General features: G+C 38.8%; 1 protein-coding gene across 7 annotated transcripts in view; it reads right to left on the reverse strand.

Moving 5' to 3' along the window:
* LOC126843804 (polypyrimidine tract-binding protein 1) overlaps nt 1–21,176 on the reverse strand; it is a 158,859-nt gene that overhangs the window by 18,700 nt on the left and 118,983 nt on the right. For all 7 annotated transcript variants that reach the window (XM_050581593.1, XM_050581595.1, XM_050581591.1 and 4 more), the window contains 2 exons: nt 12,276–12,422; nt 4,454–4,591 (listed from right to left, as the gene is read on the reverse strand). In XM_050581593.1, coding sequence (XP_050437550.1) covers nt 4,454–4,591; nt 12,276–12,422 — 285 coding nt within the window. The remainder of the gene's footprint in view (nt 1–4,453; nt 4,592–12,275; nt 12,423–21,176) is intronic.

Below are 21,176 nucleotides of genomic sequence, written 5' to 3' on the forward strand. Positions count from 1 at the left end.
GGTTTTTATACAAAAGTATAAACAATTATCTAACGTTAAGCAATAAATCAAGCCAAGGAGTAAAACATAGACTAAGAATTTTTAACGGGACATTTCAAAAACGTGTGTGTCGACAATTTTCCAAAATTGTTATTTTTGGAAAAATGACAAAAACCACAAATTGTGATCGCACGCAAGGTGTGAACACGACGAGATTTAAGGCAAACAGTTTATATTACATTAATATTATTATTTTTTTTAATACCACGTTCCTTTTTTTAATAGATTATTTTTGGAACACTTAAAATCTCTGTCGTCGCCGTTACATTTTTGTCTTTTTGTACACATTTTATTAGCTCAACGACGTCCCCGGTGTATAATATGATTTATTATAATTAGCTACATTCTGTAGAAGGTATATGAATATATATTTTTTAATATAATGAATAGCAAAAAAAAAAACACCGGCGGTGTGAAAATAAATCAAAATTTATAAACGCGTTATTTTAATACACAAATGTGATGTGCGTAAAAAATAAGGTAACAATAATAATAATAATACCGGCAAACGAACGCTGAATAATTAATGTGAAATGATGACATGCGGTTGCCTATACAGCCGTTCTCGGGGGAACAACTGCGGTGGTCGTCAGGTGAATATTACAGAAGAAGTGTTGCAAATCCACACGGAATAATTTAATTTCCGCCATTGTTGTTAGCAAAGATTGACCAGATAAATCCCTGTAAAGGCATCTCGACAAGTTAATTAAACAATTTAACATCAAGCACCGACACCGGACGTGAAATGGAAAAATACAAAATATTTCATACTTTATTAACCGATTAAAAAAAAAAAAACAATTAAATTATTATAACACAACTGCCACGGTTCATTAGTCAAAGACACGATAAATGTTTTTTTTTTCCAAGGAGACTCCAAGTAGGTACGCAGGATCCAAAAAAACCCCTATTCGGTTACATACAAACTTTAGCCTTAATTATGCATAGACATAATTTTTAAAAGCGGATATTGAAACAAATTGGAAATTTATAAGAGGTATAGATTTTTGTTAATCTTTTAAAGGCAAACGGAGTTGAGAGTTTATTTAAGTGGCACTATGCAAATCGAAATACTAAGAGGAAAAGCCATTTCGCAAAAATAAATATATCGTTGGCGATTCAATTCAAATACTCAGCTTTAACGAGTTTAAAAATTAAGAATCAAGTTGAACGAGTTTTTTTCCTCCGAACCTCTTAACATTTTACTCGTTGTTATGAATATATTTTTTTTTACCTTAAAAACGTAATAGTTTCTTTGGAAAATGACTTTATAAAAGTTACAGAAGGGAAAACATTTTTGCTGTCATGTTTTAGTTAATCCAATTACCAACGACTAAAATTCAATTTATTTGGAAAGTAAAAGGGAGGACGAAATATTAATAAACGAGTTTATTATTTATTTGTGCCATAAAGTCTTTTTAACTCAAACATTGTGCTAATTGCATATTAAATAGTTTAGATGTAAAGTTAAAACAAGTGAATTATCAATTTTAAAAAGGAACTTTAAACTTATCGAAGTATAAAGAAAATATAAAAAAGTATAAAGTGTAATAAGTTTTTTAAAAAAATGTTCAGTTCATATTTGATCTATTATATTGTAAATAAAACAAAGCAATTGTAAACGTTGATGCAGATGATAAAAATCTGTATAAAGAATTAGTGATTTCTTAATAAATATGGTCAAATTTGCAGACTCACGTCGTTCTTATCAATTTTTTATCACATCTATTATCAGCTGATATCTACTTACCAACCGATATTTTTACTCTACATATCTCATTCCATCTGACTCTCACAGTTATCACGTTCTAATCATACCCGTTATCAGCTGTTTTGTCCTAACCAAATTCCAATAATATTAGATCTGTCATCAGCTGATTTTTATCAACCGGTGTTTCAGATTTTCCTTTAACGCGAATTTCTGAGATTTACCTAAGGTTTTTCAAGTCATATCATGATTTTTTTCTCTAAGCTATTTAGGATCGGTCGGCAGAATAAGTCAATGAAAGATGATCTTGATGTTGGTTTTTGATCAATTTCTTGAGAGAAGAAAACGAATTGAAAATAAGTTATTTGTCCAGGTCTTTCCAAAGCAATAAGTGGGACCAAGTACAAACCGGAAAACGGATCTTTAAGTACAATACATTGTGGCGGCAATGATAGTTACAGTTAGAATGGTAATTAAATTTGGGTAACTGCCACACATCAACCGTCAACGTGGCTAACGAGCGGTGTAGAATTGTCAGAAGTCGGTAAGCGTTATCGTTTTTGCTAGGCCAAAAACGGCAAAATCTCGGTTCGGCCACGCCGTTAAATGGCAGACAACAAACTACAACAACAACAATAATAAACTTTCTAGTTGTCGGAGAGACCGTGCGCGGTCTGCGGTTAATATAATCCGGTAACCGCACAACAGCCCTAAGCGTCCCGCAGGCGTCAAATCCCCCCCAAGCGAAATAATAATTAGTTAAAGAGATTACTTTTCGGCTCGGCTGCAAGGCGATTATTTTAGACTTTACACAATATAAAATGTACCCTGTGTGCTTTGGATCCGAGGAACCCTGCATGATATAACCATAACTTGAGACGTGGCACCACAATATGCTCCAAATTTTCGATTTATTGAAGCTAGGCAATTTTTTGTCAATATCTTTATACAAAATAACAATTATTTTGATTAGTGTAATAATAACAAATAATTATACACAGTCGATTTCGTTAAGAAAATAGCATCTATTTACAACGTTTTCTTCAACACTATTGGTGAGTTATTAATAACTGTCCTATTTTATCTGCAGTGGGGATAATGAGATCTTGAAATGTTGGTAGCAATTAGATAACAGTACAACACAATAACCGTCGGGAGATGTTAAGACAAAGTTGGTTAAATTTTACACCTAAAATTAGCAAAGCGTGGCGTCTTCTTAAGGATATGGGTAAATTGTAAGAATAAATTTCTTTCTTTTTTTCTTCTAAATGCCAATTTACATCTAAATTCTGTTGTTATAACACTAAAATAATATACTAAACCCCGTTTGACATTAGTCCATTGCATTTAAATGAGATTCACTGTCATTCACTGATAAATCATTATAATTGTTTTTTTAGACAGAAGTAGGTAAAATTATTGTGGTTGCCCCTCCAAAAAATTCACTTGACCTTTCCGGCCCCCCTAGAAAAAAAATTCTGGCGCCGTGTCTGTCCAGCACTCAGCATTCGGCTATAAAACTAATTGGTGTAGTCCTTCAATGATTTCCAGATTTCTTAACGTGTGTACAGTAGTAGTAGTAGTAGTAGTAGTAGTAGTAGTAGTAGTAGTAGTAATAATAATCATAATAATAAGGATAACACGAACGGCAGCGTTATAGGATCTATCTTGTTATTATTGCCTGCAAGGTTGGCTAATTATTTGTCAAGGTGTGTAAAACTAAACACAAGTCTGCCGGCGCTGCACGTGTCAGATTTAATTGGACCAAATCCGCGATGGGGTCGCTTAGTCTAAAGACCATTTGCCGAATAACGTGCACCGAACGGACCAAGTTATCTCGTACTCACTTAATGCTGTTCCCTGAGACGAACGACAAACTTTTTCAAAATCGAATTAGTCTAACTAGTTAGTGTCTAGAGAAATGGAATTCATCATTCAATAATAAACTGACAAACGGGAATGTAGAATAAAAACCGAAGTCGCTCGATTAAAAAAATTCCAAGTCAATTCATCGGGCAAAGCCTACTTGTGCGCACTTACAAGGGAGCAATCTTTAGCTATCTCTACAATATATAAGAAAGAACACATCTCTCTCATTTAGCTCGGCTTGACAGACGCTTACTACTCTTCAAACGTCCTTAAAGACGTTTGCGTGGAATTTAAATTGTAACGGGCAATTGTGTTCATTTAAAACTGGCATAGAAAAATAAAAGAAACGTCAAAGGTTCCTCCCATCCCTGTCGTTTTACCACTGCCGGAAAATGTGTTTCTTTATACTGTTGACCCGAGAGATCACTAAACGACAGTAATTTTTTTTCTTCAAAACGTCCACCTCTCGGTTTGGACGTTGAATAATGGAAACACCACATGTTTGACATAGGTCGCTTGTTCATCGTTGCAGAACGGAAAGCGTAAAGTGATCTGCTTCTTAAAGTCTTATACGTGTCACAGGCAAAAAAAAAAGCGCAGGTCTAACCACCTGTCATCTTTGTAAAGACAAAATTACAGGGCAAAGAATCTAGACGTCGATTTTTATAAGAAAACAACTAATTCGTCCGTAATAGTTTGTAGTCTTTTGACGCCTTACTGTTTTTTGAACTTATTTAGATCATTATTTTATTTACTCGATACCTGTTGTCAACTAACTAAGCATATCTCTCTTCCGGACCATGAAAGCGTCCTATTAGTATACTTGACGGCACTTACCTCGTACAGGACGTCTAAGCTGATCGGGAATACCATATGTTCGACGATGACCCGTAAGACGGTGTTCGGACCTCCTTGCACGTCGCTTTGACCGGCCAACGCCTGGGCTGCTTGTAGAGCCGCTTGGGCCGACGCGTTCTGAAAACCCAAATTAAAAACCGTTATGATAAATGGACAGACCGTGTTGCCGTTGGGGGAATGGCTGACAACGGCTGTGGCGGTGGTTGTTAAAGGATTGCCATTTTGCTTTCTGCATTATGTATAATACCTGCACGCAGGTAAGGCAAGGTAAAGGTAGAGAGTATTATTAATATATTATTATTATTACTATAAAGGGAGTACGTCCATTAATAATAACCGATGGCGGCGTCGGTGCTGTGACGGGACAACAGCGAGCGAGGAGAAAATGGTGCTGATGCTGGCTGATGCAATACCGAAGGGGTAGTAGGTGAATATAATATTTTATGGGCGTCAAAATATGTCAGCTAGGTAAAGCTTTTGCGTCATACAAATGTATGTTGTTTTTTTTTAATTTCGGACCGGCGACTGTGTGGGGCTTACCGGTGTTGTTCTTCGACCGTCATCACATTCCCTTCGTCTCGCAGAACTCGGTAGCGTAGGAGAAGATAAAAGGCGTTAGAAAGACGCCTCTCGTCTGCTGCTTTGCAGTGTATATAATATGTGTGTATGTATGTGTGTATTGGGCGGCGGTTGACAACAACAATACGGGATTTGAAAGCGATGACGACGGTGTGGATCACAGGCAACGCGCCACCACGGCGGAGGACGGTCGGAAAAACCTCATAACGAGTAACGTGTATTAGTATAGTGTGTGTACTTTCTGGACGTTAATAAATGGCACTTGTAAACGACGTCTGGTTTTATTCGGTACGGCTGCTGCAACAGTTAGGGCAAACCATTAGTCAGCTCTGCCACCGTCTCACGGCGGACATGGGGGATTTGTAAAAGCGAGAGCCCTTTCTCGCGTGCTCGACCGTCGGCCGCGCGCCCGTGTGTAATTACTCAACTTGTCCGCTCGGGTACGTCACTATTAATCCAAACGACATGCTCGTCGAATCCCTTTTTGAAAGCATCGTTCGTATCAACACACACATAGAAACACACTCGAATAACGATGTAGTGTCCTGCGGTGACCGTTTCCCACGTGCAGGCGAACACAAACGTTTCGCAAGTGGAAATATTGCCCACCACCAACCCCGTAGGACACAAATCATAATTAGACCTCAAGAACGACAGCGCCAACGGTGTGGACATTGGCAGGAGCCTTTTGTAAGCGAAAAGCTCTTAAGGCTAATCATACCGTTCCTAGTTGACCGCTAAAGACACGAACATACGACCGTGTTCTGTTGGATATTACTTTGTTGTACGTCTACTCTTAGATTGTGATTGGTAAAAAAAAAAACGTTCATTGAAACTCAATAATGTCTAAAGAATATCCAAGTAAAAAAAGGCGTTGCGGATAACTGTTTTAATATTTCTTCGATATTTCCTCTCGATGGCGATCAACAAAATCGGCCAAGCGGTTAACACACTTTTAAACAGAACCGCAATGAATCAATATCAATTTAAATGTTCAATAACAAAGTTAAGGAGAGAAATTGTACACATAAAACCATTTTAGCTGAACGATAAGCTGTCAAATGAGCTGCCACAAAGTAATCTATCGGGTTGGTAAATTATTTAAAAGGTTTGATTTCGCAGAAGTCGGCAACTTTTTGTTTCTGTCCACCGTTGTTTTTAACTCGGTATCGGTCGCAAAGTTTACGAAACTTTGTCACCGCTTTGGGGTTTCCACAGTGTGTTTTTATCGATTGTCCGCAAACTTCCCTGACAGGTATCTGTCCCGTTTCCGGCTTCCGTCCCTTTTCCGGAACGTATGTCTATTTTCCCCCTTCAAACAGATTAATTCCAGCGACAAACGGAAAGAATAAACAAAAAAAAAAAACGCACAAAAATACCGAAGAAAACCTAAGGGAAAGAGATCAACGACGGCGGCGGCGGCAGGGAAACCGAAGCTGTCACCGAAGTTTTCTATTTCAATCCATCAACCCGGGAGACAACAACAAAGAGAGATATACCGTTTTTCTTTTTCCTAATTTGTTTTACAAAAAGACCACCGTCGACAAAAGAGTCCTTCTCCCCCCCCTCCACGCATGGATCCGACGTGGGTGTGATTATCAAACGCAATCATATGTTATTACTGCGGTTTTGTAGTAATTTCCGGACGTGGTGGTGCGGTCGGAGCACGACAAGAAAGTGAGACAAAAGTCGTTTTAAATACATTTCAGGCGTGCGTTACCCTTCCCCTCCACTCCTCTCCCCGCCCTCCGGTCACTACTATACACTAGACGACGAGTAGGTTGACAGCCAACGGGAAAACAACAATGTCGTTACGCGACGACGCACAGGAATGTACGTACGTACATGTGTGTGTGTATAAAGCAGTTAAAGCTTCCTTAAGAAGGGCGCACCATTAAATAAACGTTTATCCGAGACGAAACCCCCCGGCGGCGGCGGTAGTGGTGTCGCGTTATTGCCGCATCAGCCATTACACAATATACTACATATATATGGATTTATGGCAATTTTATGATGTAAAACGTACACCGAGGTAAATGTTTTACGGTTGTCCGTAAACCCGACGGTTATTGGATTTCCAACTGTGGAATTTGTACGGTGAAAATCGGCAGGCCGACCCGGAATTATATGTAGTTCCATACACCTATATACGCTATAAATACACGAACGATTATTGGGTAATTTCCGGCACGTTTTTACAATCGTCATCGCCGTTTTAGTGACGGGGCAAACGAACGTCCGTCAACGAAAAGCACACACACGCAGAGTGTATACAACGGAGGAAGGTCTCTACCGGTGAAGTGTTGACACGAGAAAATCCTGTCAAAAATCAGCGCCTGTATAAGACCGACGTGTGAATTTTGCGTATTTCATTATAACAGCGACGACGTTTAACAATTACAATTCCAAAGACGTCACGATCGGTTAGCAGGCGAAAGTTGGTCGTTTTCCAAAAACGAATTTCGTCGAGATCATAACATTATAACATACCTAATCGTATTACATCCCAACGATTGCAACGCTAACGAAGTGTACACACACACGTGTTTAATAATAATAACGCTATAACCCAATTACCGGCACACTGGCAGTAATTGGATTTCATATGCTCGGCTTTACATTTTTTTTTATCCCTAACACTTTACATTGGAAATTATTTCTAAAAAACGAACAGTCCAAATTACCGGAGGTGACGCACACCATGTCATCATTGCTGTTAATTATGGCAATGAACGCCAACAAACGGTATTACAAAGACAACCTAACGCAACGGTTTTTTTGAATCGCCTAAAAAATAAATTTTCCGGACAAATTAGACCGAAGTGTGAAAGATTCCGAGGTAGTAAACTCCTTCATGAAGACGCCGGTTTGTGCAGTCTAAATCCGTAAGTCGAGTGTTTGTTTTAAGTCTTGAGACGGTAAGAAATTAAAAAACAGAAGCATCGTTGCGCGCACAGTAAATGTCAAACGAACCGTTTGCATCCACTCGGCAGTTGGGCAGACGTCGACGACGACACACAAACGATGGCGACACAGAGTGAGTGCAGCAAAACATAATTAGATAGTTAGGTATATTGTGTATCCTTTGGGAAAGGGACGACAACAACGTTATAAGTTACAAAACAACAACGTGTGGTAATAAACCTTTTTTTTTTTTTTGCTCTCCATTTAAAAGCACTTCATACGAACGTGTCATGCGATTAACCGTTTTGTTTCGGGTTACACCGGCTCTTCATTAAAAGCTCCGCACATAAAGGTAAACTAGGTAGTAAAACAAGAGCCAACTTGAAAGCACTGAGCTCTTCTCGTTCGTATGTACACATACTGGATCTGTCGGCTATACAAAATACAAACTTGTTGTCAGCAGCAAAGCTTAACAACGTTTGCACAGACAAGAATAATTTATATTTATAAAAAACGATTGATGTACTACAATTACAAACGAAAAAAAAAAATGCACTTGCTGTATGGCGTCCGACCTGTCGCTTGGAGTTCAAGGGACGTTAATTGAATAACACAAAATGCTATTGAGGTAGTTCATATTACTACCAAGCTCAACAAAACTATGTTGTAATATTATATCTCAACTGTTACATTATTTCTTTTTGATCTATACGACACTCATTGGCTAGACCAAATTTGTGGCACGTCCCAAATCATTGTGTTATCTCTACTACGCTGAATTGTTGGGGGATGTGTGCGCTTGTTGTCCTGAAACATTGTTCGCTCTACTGCGGTTGATTTACGTAGGTCGACGAAAAATTAAAAACGAATTGAGATAATATGGGACACGTTCGGTGTACAATAATTATTGTAGGAATCATCCGATATACCTATTATATATACTATGTTATAATAAATAACAAATAGCCACGCATGTACAACCCTTTGTCGGAGGGAGAGGAGGCCGTTTAATATCGCTGGGCCAAGATTTACGATGTGCACACACCACCGTTTGGCGTTGCGGAAACCGCGGGAATTCGACGATAAGTATCGGTAACCTTAGGTAAGAGGAGGGGGAGAGAGAGAGAGACACATTGAGGGGAGGGCATCGATCAAACGGTAGCCGGTAATCTAACGAACCATCTCGTGCCGTTGGCATAACGCAAATAGATGACCAACGGCGAAGTCTAAAATCATAATATAGACGAACAACATTATTACCGAGGGAAGTTAGTAGTTTTACCAAATCGAAAAACAAAAAACCCTTCCTCTCTGTGACACCGGACTAGGGCAATGTTTATTCTACGACCGAGCGTTAGTAGCAAACGAGAAATTAAATGCAACACTGGTCTGGTGGTAGTTTAGTAAACCTTTACATAGGGTCCCTACGGTTTTCCGGAGGGAACGAGGATGTTAAAAAAAAATATATGAAAGCCTACCTATGGCGGGGATGAGAGAGGAACAAGGCGAGTATAAAAAAAAGGGTTTAATTCGTAATAAGCTCGTTAAAAGTTTTTAGCGAGCTACTCTGCTTATGCTACGGCTGATGGTTGTTACTGCCCCGTCATCGTGCTCGATCCCTCTCTTTCGCTTCTCCTGATTTGCCCCTTTCTTCCGTCTACTCTACCAAAGCTTCCGGCTGCGTTAACGGCATGATACTTTTTAACGATTCCATAGGTAAAGCGCGTCGTCACGAACAGACGTCACTAGTAGACTACTACCGGTTATTTGTATACGACAATAAGTACCGTCTTGAATATTATAGAATAATAATAATAAAAAAACCGCAACGCAAACAGGAATAAAGTATGCGACCGTTCAAAGTTCGTAGGCACCGATGCCAATCAATTTTCTATCTTATTTTTTTCTGCAGGCAACAACACCTACGTCCATATTTCATCGTTCTGATTTCAGCCATTTTCATAATGATCACTTCAAAATCTAAGAAGGTAGAAACTCCTAGTCTATGGGATATATTCGTTTCCTCTGAGAACCGCCATGAACTTTTAACCCGAGTCTATGAAAAATTGCGTTACACGACCGGAAAATCATAAGCATATATTTGGGTAATACCGAAAACAATATGTATCTATCCATCTATCGTCGTCTACACGCACTAATGCAGGTCTTCTTTAAAAAAAAACATCAAACGTGTCTTCTTGTATTCAATACCGACCACGTTCGACAGTGCTGTTGTTGTTGTTCGACGGGTTTTCTCCGTAAGACCTTTGTGTGCGTTTTCGATCGTGAAGAGCGCACGTTTCGACCAACCGCACATGTACTATAGATATACACAATATCTAAGAAGCAAAGAATAAACAATGGCTACCATCGTGTTACCGTGATGTCGAAAATATTATTCCGTACCATGCACGGATGATTGGTTTGAACCGATACAGCCGAATCGACGGCCAGGCACTAAGTATGTGAAATGGCACATTAAAACTACAACAGCCTAACAGAGATGATCGATAAGCGTGAGACCAATTAGCGTGAGACGACGCGACGGTCGTGTTTAAAATATAAGCCGTACCGTCAACAGTTGTAGTTTTGGGACACGAAAAAGGCAATTAATATTAATTCGTTTAAGACGCTTGGAGGAGGAGGGATTAAAAAGAATAAACAAAGAAAAAAACCACCAGCCCCTCAACACCGTCGCGCCAGTTAACATACAAATTCGGATTTGAAAAACAAAACTCACCATATTATTTAAATCTTACACATTTAAAACCGAATCGCCGACGACCGCTATCCGTGTGCATAGACCTTGTGATTTATCAGGTCTCAAACACCGGTGTACGCTGTCGTTAATTTTTTATTCACGATATTTTTTGTACTTATTATACTTATTATTGTTTTTTTTACACCCACCAAGCCGCTGCCAAAGTGCAAACAAACGCCTACTTATTTTTGACAGGTAAACAATCGTTTAGGGGCATGACGTGTTTTGGCCGTTGTTATAGATTCACAATTAATAATATTATTGATCGACCCATATGAACACATAATAATATACAAGACGGCCTACCGGGTACACATATTTGTTTGAAAACCGGCTAAAAACGATTGAAAATATGTAACGATAATCCCCTATTTCTCTTTATACAAATCACTATCAGAATTTTATCAGCATGAGTTTTTTTTCATCGAAAAATGCTATAGCAAAAAGAAATTATATCAACCCTCCTTCCCCCTCGTTAATTTATTAACATTTGTATAAGCGCAAAGGGGGCAAAACGAAACTCTGAGAGCTCTTTTACAAAAAAAGTCTGCCGATGACGTACGAGTATATAGTTTTTGGTATAAGCGACACACGGGGAAACATTAAAAAAACAGCCGGAGGGTTAATAAAAAATAGCGGAACAAGTTGTGTGATTTTCAAAATTGAATTGTCACGTATGCATCGACGACAAGCGAGTGAGCTGAATTATTTATCTATATATATATATATATATATATATTTGTTACACACACACAATCCGGTCGCATACGTCATACCTACTGTTAGTGGCGTTTTATGGCATAAGGGAAACGACGAGAAATTGAAAAATAAAACAAACACAAAGCAGATGAGGTGCACGAGCACATATGTACATACAAAATAAAAAAAAGAGACACCCGAACACGGTGGAGGAAGGTTAGGGGTTTATTGTTGATGGATGGTTTACTATTGCGCGGCACTCGAAAAAAAAAATATAATAATAATAAAAAACTATTGTTATTTCATCTTTCACCCGCTTTATTATTTGCTCCCTTCTTCGTCTGCGGATTTTCGATTTTCAGCACAAAACCGATAGTAGGTGTTAAAAAACAAACCCTAAGCAGACAACCGGAGGGTGTGGCGACGAACAAACAATAAATGTAATAGCTTGCAAGAACATAATAATAAAAAAATAATAATAATTTTGTTTAATAATCGTATTATCTACTTGTAAAATATACATTATGTCGCCACCTACGTCTTAAGGATAATTTGTATCGTTACACAGCGAAAAGAGGCGTTTTTATTCGCAATAATAATAATTAATTAATGTAATTAACTAACCGATAATGTAAGTTAAATAATTCATTAAAACCGCCGCCGTTACCGCGATGAAAAATCATAATGGTATTAAAAAAATACTTATGATTTTTTTAATACTTTATATTGATTATAACAAGTAGAACACAAGTCATTTTTAAATTGGTATTACAAGAACTGCTCCCTGATACATTTGGGTTGTTTGGGGGGGGGGGGGGAATCGATCTGGGCAATATTACAAAGTTCTAATTGACCTACCGCGTTACTGTGGGTCTGGTCGGTTTTCAGTTCCTTGTGGTTGCTGAACTGTATGAAGACGGCTCGTCCGCGTAGCTGAGCAGTGCAAGTAGTAAAGTACGTCACCATGGCCGACGCCGAAGTCTCGTCCGCCATTTCCAGAAAAGCCTGTCAAATACAAAAACAAAGAAAAATGAATTAAGCACAGAAAAATGAATTAAGCACAACGATTACTTGTATAATATGATAATACTTAGTAAGCAGTGGGGGGGGGGGGGCGCACAACCAGAATCTAGTTGGGCGAAAACAAGTAAACGGGACGACTCTCGCCCGAGGGAATTATTTACTCGTTGCACATTATATTACACATCAAAGACAATGTGGTGACGGTCACAGGGGGGTGGGGAGGGTTTCCACTGACGAATCTCCGGGTAATTTAAGTTAACTCGGTTTTGCCCAGTGTGTTTTCGCAGCGAAGACAATTTCGAAATTTCCAACCGTCATTGGATTACTACCCAGGAATCGTTGACTAGAAAAAAGTTTTCATAAAAAAGCAGCGCACCGCTAGTGTACACTAGCTTAGAAAAAAATGAAATAGCCAACGACGTTTTATTTCCAAGTGGTTTTCCTCTGTATAAAATATCCCGCATACAGTGCTGCAACCGTTCCTTAAACAAACCACTCGGTTTCCCATTAAAGAAATGAAAAAATATAAAACCCGTACGGCCATTGTATAGACGACGAAAGCGGTATCTATATCTAAGCACACGATTGATATAAATGTCAACATGACATGCCCCCATTGATTGTTTACCCAAAATTACAGTAAGAAACGCAATTTTAAATATGTATTAAACAGACTCCGTTCGGTTTTCTTTCTCCCACAAACGCTTTATTGAGATATAATATGTCCGGATGTAGTACTTGAACAAATATTACATTTATGGTTAGGATTTGATTGAATTTTAGATTCATATGTGATTACTTTCTTACAATATATATACTTCAAATTGTTTTTTCTCAATATATTTACTGCCATTGTAAATTTATAAAATGAAACCTGTACCTAATGTCTTTACCGGTGTTCTCCTATATTTTAACTTGGAATAAAAGTCAATTTAGTGGTTAACTTTTAACATAAACTATGGCGCCAGCCAATTTACTAACGTTTTAATTTCAAAATAAAAATTGCTACCTAACCTTTCAAATGTCTTCTGCGAGAGGCCTGACCGATTTTTAAGACAGCAGGTCGTCTTTTCTAAGCCATACCGACTCTGGTGCCAGTAAATAAATAGGCGTAAAAACTTTCTGATCATATCTATGATCTGTTACTGTACAAGATGTGGTGTTTGTAAAAAATATGGCACACACTACATGCGTTTTTATGGTTCTTCAACTAGATTCGATTGAATAAAACGACGGCCTTCTATAGCGTCAAACCACAGAATTGTACGATTGGCTCAAATGCGTATATTGCATTTGCCACAACCGCCATTCAATTTCGTCGGCACTCTGCCGTGTCTCGCTTATCTCTAGCTTAAAGTCTATACACAGGCAAATACAAAAACACCGACACCTACTTTCACCCTACACATAGGTCCATGGGCGCTATAATCGATTTCGATTTCTTTGCCGGGAAAGCAAAAAAATGATTGCCAGAGACGCGTATCTGAAGAAGACACCACATATACATTCCATAACTCGGAGGGTGTTTGTTTAACGAAGTTACAAGCATCAATTTTCTACGACGAAACGAAAAAAAAACCCTAGTAAATCCCTCGACATCATAGGTAAACACTTAACCGGGGGGGGGGGGTCAACAATAATTAGTGGTTAGCCGGTTTTTCTATTACCGTTGGTCGTATAATACATCCGTTTCGAAAATTTAATTCGTCATTCGGGTACCGAAAAGAGATTATTATTTTTTTTTGATCAGTTTTATTTATTTATCCGAACATAATAAAACTCATGGCATTCGTCTCTGATATTCTTCTTCTGTTCCGCAGAAAAGTTATTAGGGAAAATATTTCTCCCAAGAGTGTACTTACACCGCCGCCAAAACGTACGAACACAACAGGTGCCTTGTGTGTTATATATAGGCGTATAAGAAAGCCGAGGTTTCTCCTCCCCTCTCGATCGCACAACGGCAAGTACGATCGGCGGTGGTTTTAGCATCATTTTTTTCACTTTATTTTTCACAGTAGTCGAATCCGAGCGAAAGGGGAGGGAGGGAAACTAGCATAACGAACACAAAAAAAAACCCCAAGCAAAGTCGATTTAATGCGTTCCGTACCGTGTACGCCGGATGGTTTTTTTTTTGATAAATAGTCTTCATGCCGATCCCACCCTTTACACGCATAAACTTTCTATACATTCAGATTGCCGGTGTATACCGTCGCCGACTCCAGCACAACCACGGCGACGTCCATTGTCCGTAAGTGCAATGTTTTTTGACAAAAGGTGACAAAACTTTTTTGGACAACTCCCGCCGCCAGCCACCTACGTCTCCTTGTCACGACGACGATGTCTTAGGAGAAGAAAAAAGGAGAAAAAAATTTGCTACAAAAGCCGAGTCGTTTATCATCTCGCCAAACACTTGCCGCCGCCAACCCTTCCCCCCACACTTCTCCGTTCGCGCACCAACCCTAGAGTGTAAAGTTTGTATTATCATCCTCCGTCGGACCATCAAACGCCGTATTGTTGGTTGCACGTGTACCGCCGCCGCCGGGTTTTATATTGATATTTCTCACTGGAAAATATTATATTACAAATTCGCCGCCTGACAAAAATAAAGACTGGGAGGTTTGGAAATTTCCAAAAACAGTACACTTCGGTAGAGTTCAAGTCAAGTTACAAGCGTTTTGCTTGAGCTCGGATAAGATACAAATAGTGACTTATCTTAATCGTTTGACTTCTATTACAACACAAAACGCTAAAAGAGAAAATAATAAATAAACGTCTAATTTTGGCTGTAAAACGACGATAATACTGATCACATAACGAGTGGAAATTTGACACACGTTGGATAATTGATTGCGTTTTAAACGCGCGGCGCAAAAGGTTGTTCCGATTCGATAAACTTAATTTGAAAAGCGTATCTTTTGTGTTTTCCCGTTCGTGTCGTACGATCGTTAATCATTATAAAATTAATTGATTTGTTGTCCAAGACAATAACCGTTATGGTCGATGGTGGACACTTGCCGCAATGCCGGCGACCTCCTTCGGAAAAAAAAAGCTACTAATTTGTAATGATAAAATACTATCTGACAATGTACAATAGACACATACAACGTTTCACACAGAAATAGTTATTATAGAAAATAAAGTCATTGAATCGAACAATTTGTGAGACATTTAAATTAGAGTACAAAACTTTAATGAATATTTTCATCATTATCTAACTGACGAAATCATATCGTCTGAATGTAGTCGATATTTTCCAAATATTCAAAAGACAATCGCGTTGACAAAACTACCCTTTCCCGCGGCCATTGCTCACCATAGAGTTAAAAAAAAAAAGAAAAACAAGTAACGAAAACAAGAAGGGATCGAGCATCGGATTAAGCCGACTCCGCACGGCGGATAAGCTTAATGGAAAAAAAGTTTTTTAGCGCGCAGCCGTTGAAAAGTTTTCACCCAAAAAGATTTTCCAAATAAGAATTTTACAGGATTTAACGGCCATACAAAGTGCTGCCCGGCGCTACTATTAGTAACGGAAGAATTTAATTTAAAAAAAGGGGGGAGCACAACTACTCGACGACAACCTTAGTTATTGCATCAATGAAATCAATGTAAAATTCGCATTATACGACCAACCCGATAGCATATTATCTATTTGTCATTGCTGGGTATAAAAAGACTTCTCAGCACTGGTCCGACTTGATTGATAATCCTCATTTTTTTTTTTTGCAATTCAAATTATAACATAACACCCTCGGCAATACTGATATTGGTAAAACCGCCGAAATTCAAAAAACGGCTGTTGTCTAGTTAATATCATTGTGATATAGACTCCCCCACCGATCTCACTACAAGTCCTATACTACACTCAGATTTCGTAGAACGACGAGACCGCGGATAACATATTGGAGAGAACAAAATCCAATTCCAATTTGTTAACAAATCCTCACTGCCTGTCGTAGGTTCCACCGCCGCCGACTCTTCTTCTCCTTAGTGCCCCGTTTTCTCGATACATGGTTTTCATTCGACAGACTTATCCCCGGAGAAAATTGATTCAGTGGTGTGATGTTATGTGAAGGCTCCGCATCACGTCCACTGATCCCGAGGAGGGGGAGGGAGGTATGCTGAGACATCCGGTGGTATAAAAAATAAACCCAAAGACCTATACAATAACAATATGCCTGCCTATACATGAAAATAGAGATAGAAAAATATATAAGACATAATAAGCGTAGCGCGTTAAAAGAAACGGTGGTCTCAAAACAATGATAGAGAGAAAAATAAAAATACATTTTTTTTTTTTAAAATCATATTAGGTTTTTTTTTTGAGACCAGTTTAAGCTTAATAAAAATAGACACACACACACACTATATTATATGATGTGTGCATTTTTGTTTCTAAACAATATCTATAGTATGGTTATTGTATTAAGGGTATTGCATTTTCAATTAACATCATTGTATGTGGCTTGTCGAAGTAGTACTATTCAATTTCAGAACAACAATTCGTCAAAGTGCCCAAGTGACTAAACGGTGTCGTTTGCCAAATGTTTTTTGCAATCGAGAAAATAGTGTTTAATTAAATAAAAAATAGTAACATGTGTGAAACTTTTTGCCAACAGACAAAATAAAAAAACGATGAAAAAATATGTACCCCAATGCGCGACTCACAAACGTTTCGTATAATAAATATTCGTTGGCGTTCGTTTTTGTGACGACTGCGATTTTTCTCACACAACGTTCTCTGTAAACATTTTAGCGAAATGAATACGTTGTGTATTATTTTTTAGTTTTTCATCCGCAAATAAGATAAACGACACACGACGAATACACGGGGGGTTCAAGGAATAAAATATAAGCAAACATTTGGCAAACGACACCGTTTAGTCACTTGGGCACTTTGACGAATTGACACTCAAAAACTACCCTTCGGGCATATTCTGGGCCGGAGCAAAACCTCGAATAGACTTGACATCATCAGTGGGGGTGGCAAAAAAAAATACTAGCCGTTATATCAAATTGATAAGGCATAGATAAAACAAATTTTGTTTCGATTTCGTTTATCTTATCTATAAAACGAATAGGCCGGAACGGTCTTCTCGGCCAACAATCATATTTTATCCGGACGTTTCTTTTATTATTTTTTTGCACCTCAACTAAGCACATAATATAATAAACCGTCAGAATCTCTCGGCATAGTTGGTTGAGTTTTACACCGTTTTCTTCTCGGATTTCTTTATTGGGACTGGCATCACAATATCAACATATTTTACAAACGATATTAATCGCACACACCTGGCGACCACGTCGACGACGATGCTGCGTACCCAAAGTGACTTTACGGCCAAGAAACAACAACAACAACAACACCCGAAAACTACTATTGTCCACAGAGCACACAGACGGACGGCCCCCTTGGCGAAGTTTAAGCACGCGTGACCGGCGACGGATTGACGCGAGGATCGTGACCCGGGTAAGTACACGACCCCTAACTTCCAACCCCCCCCATCGACGAATGAGGGCAGGGTGATGACGGTGGCCGTAGGGTCATTTTGCTATTCTACCTATATAGTATGTTTTCTGGAAAACATCCGAACACCGTTTTAAGACCGTATCGTTTGGAGAGAGAGGAAGATTGTTTTGACCCAAGGGGGAAAACGGATAGGCTCCAAGAACACGGTTCAAGGATTCCGTCTGGCCGTCGAACACGCCGTTTCAGTGTATACACACTTATATACTATTACTATACACGGATGTTTTTTACAAAAAATAATAAAAGGGTGCAAAAATTGAGCAATCGTGCCGGCGGTCGCAAACACTTAAGGATGGCAACAGTCACAAAAAGTTCAAAGCAACAATCGACAAACTGTTGCCAACTCGGATCGATCGACGGTGCCCCGTACTTGTTGATGATATTGTATACATAATATTGTTCGCTTCACACAGCTCCCTGTTGCGTGCGGCCTGCCCAAAGTGAAAGCCAAATAGCAATAACAATAATAATAATCATTAACAGGGTGTGTGTGTGTTTGTGTACACAGCAGAGGAAAAGAAAGCCACCCCCTTAATCGAACGATAAATATTTCATAGAAGCCAAAAGCGTCGCAACCCTGTAATTTACGTGCCACCCCCGTCGCCGAGTCCAAACAACAATGGAAGTGTATTTTTCAGAACATTGTCATCGCCGACGTGACACGAAAACGTTTTTAACAAACAAACACATACACACGCATAATTTTTGTTAAAAAAAAAAAATCAAAGTCAACTTTTGACAGGTCCTGTCCAGACGGCTCCCCCTTTGTTGCTGTTAATAATAAACGAACCGTTCGATAATATAATATTGTCATCGGTTATTATTATTTATTTTTTTTAACGGCACAGTTCTATGTAACCGTTTTTATTATTATATTATTTGTGCGTTTCAATATCGTACTTAATGTGTCAACTAAATGAGCACGAATATAAATTAACGGCTAATCAACTATGGTGAAATTGATGTCCAATCGAACGTATTAACCGAGTCGACCCAATCTAGTAGAAAAACGCAAATCGGTACTAGAATCGTCTAACAGAAAAATTTGGGAACAGTTTTTTTGGCGGTAAGCGATATTAGAGGACATCGGTTGAGTTTCAAAAATGTTGAACTTTGGGAAACCACCGAAGAATAGCGGGTTTTTAATTAATAATAATCATACATATCTAACGAGGCCTATGGTTGTTTTATTACTATATGTTTAACAGAGAGGTTGTTTTACACGCAGTCCGGTAACAGCTCCTGTCAAAACATAACAGGTGTAATACTTTTCAACAGACACACGGCGTTATTATATATATATATATATATATATATATATATAATGTACGTCGGACACTCGCCCACCCTCTATGAACCATCGTTTCAACATTGTTTTTGATTATCAATTATGTACACATCTATTCTACTAAAAACTGTTAACAGGCCAACGTGTTAGCACGTGTTATTATACTAAAGAGTGGATGTACAATCGACCTACCGAACAACTTAATTAGTAAGTAGCCCACAAGATATTGATTTCTTTGCAGTATACAAACGATACTAAAACCTGTAATTTCTCGGTGTGTGGTCTATGTTCGGAGTACTGCCGATTGAGTTCTATATATAATGATAGGTTAGATTTAAAAGGTTGAAAGATACGGGAACTTTACAAAGTTGCTACAATTCTTGCGGTGTCTAGAGAGACACCTAATTAATTGATAGGTTTACGTCGATCGAGTCCTAAATGACACTTAGGGGACTTGCAACTCGAAGAAGTCTAATGGTAAAAACTTTTGAGTAGTCGACACGGTGAGGCTTTCGATCGCGTTAAAACACATACCGAGGGTAGATATTTTACCGTCAAACAATTAAAGTTTGTATTAACGTGGTGCTTGAATATAAATTAATGTACATTTACACATTTACATTACACATATGATCGAATTCGATTCTTAACTAGCGGCCAAACAGGTCAAACAAGTTAGTGGACAACCACGACGGTACCTATCTCATTCTGTCCTAAGGAAGTTATCGAAACCGCCGTTGTCAAATTTAAACGATGAAATATATTTGTTAAAAAAAAATAATAAATTGCCTAATACTGTGATTCTACCGAGCAGCACATCTCGTATGTGAGATGTTGAAATTATTTATTTATACGTGCACATCATGTAGATAAACGTGGCTATGATAACAGTAGCTTGCGGCAGAGCTTTTGTGGTCTCTCCTAGCACCACCACCACATTTGCTGCTCGTGTAATATTTAATTATATTTCCCGTGTATGACTCTCGGTTCGACGGCCGCCCTGAGGGTTAGTTTTGTTTGCATACCTTTCGTGCGCACATTAATTACGTCAAACACAATTAGGGATGTTGCCACTCGCCCTCCGGCCCTAAGCACAAAGTCACTTCCAGGAGGAGGAAGCGGGGGCAGGGGTATATATCTACAAGGCGGAGAGCACGAGCGAGAGCGTGCGGAGACAATGAAAACCTGCAACATGGTATTATATAGATACATAAATAATATTAATATAATATTATTGCAATCGAATCTCAAACAGCCGTTACCCGGGCGACGCATTATAGGAAACGACCCTCCTTTCGGTTTGAAATTAATAGGGAAAAAAATTAATTAACCCAGCTCTCGGTTGTGCGTACGTCGAACAAGACGATGATGGCGAACAAATACGTTATATATCACCACCGCTATACCGCAAAGCTAAGGTGCAAACAACATTATATTATTGTAATACACCACGTCATAACAAAACGCCTCGAATTCAATAGCAACGAGGCGGAAGGGGGAAAGGCCCGGTGCCTGGTCGTCGGGCATAAACAGGGAATTGACTCCAACTCGGTTCCTATGAGGGGGGGGGGGTATGTGTGTTTGTGTTACAGGGATACACTGCTCGCCGAGGTTTCTGTATAGTGTATACGCAGCTCAAACAAGTCTAGGTGAATATATTAACGTATTACCGGCGGGTATAATGTCCAAACGACAGTGTAACATGAATAAATGTCAATAACGTTTGGTCAGATTTATGTTTGGCCGTGATTTCCGGGATAACTTTTCTATAACTCGAGTTTGTTAACCGGGATAGTTAAAACGAAAATAACGTGTTTTGTCTGTAGAAAAAAAAACAAAAGTGACCTTTAAAAACCTTTTTTCATGACATGTGTCATGTGTAACAGTATCTTTGCATCAAAGGCGCGTATGTGTTGTAAAC

Source organism: Adelges cooleyi, unplaced genomic scaffold (assembly GCF_023614345.1).
Source record: "Adelges cooleyi isolate 19-005CV unplaced genomic scaffold, UGA_ACOO_1.1 ACOO_flye_CR_arks_rails_tigmint_CR_PRNA_574, whole genome shotgun sequence".
Classification (NCBI taxonomy): Eukaryota; Metazoa; Arthropoda; class Insecta; order Hemiptera; family Adelgidae; genus Adelges; species Adelges cooleyi.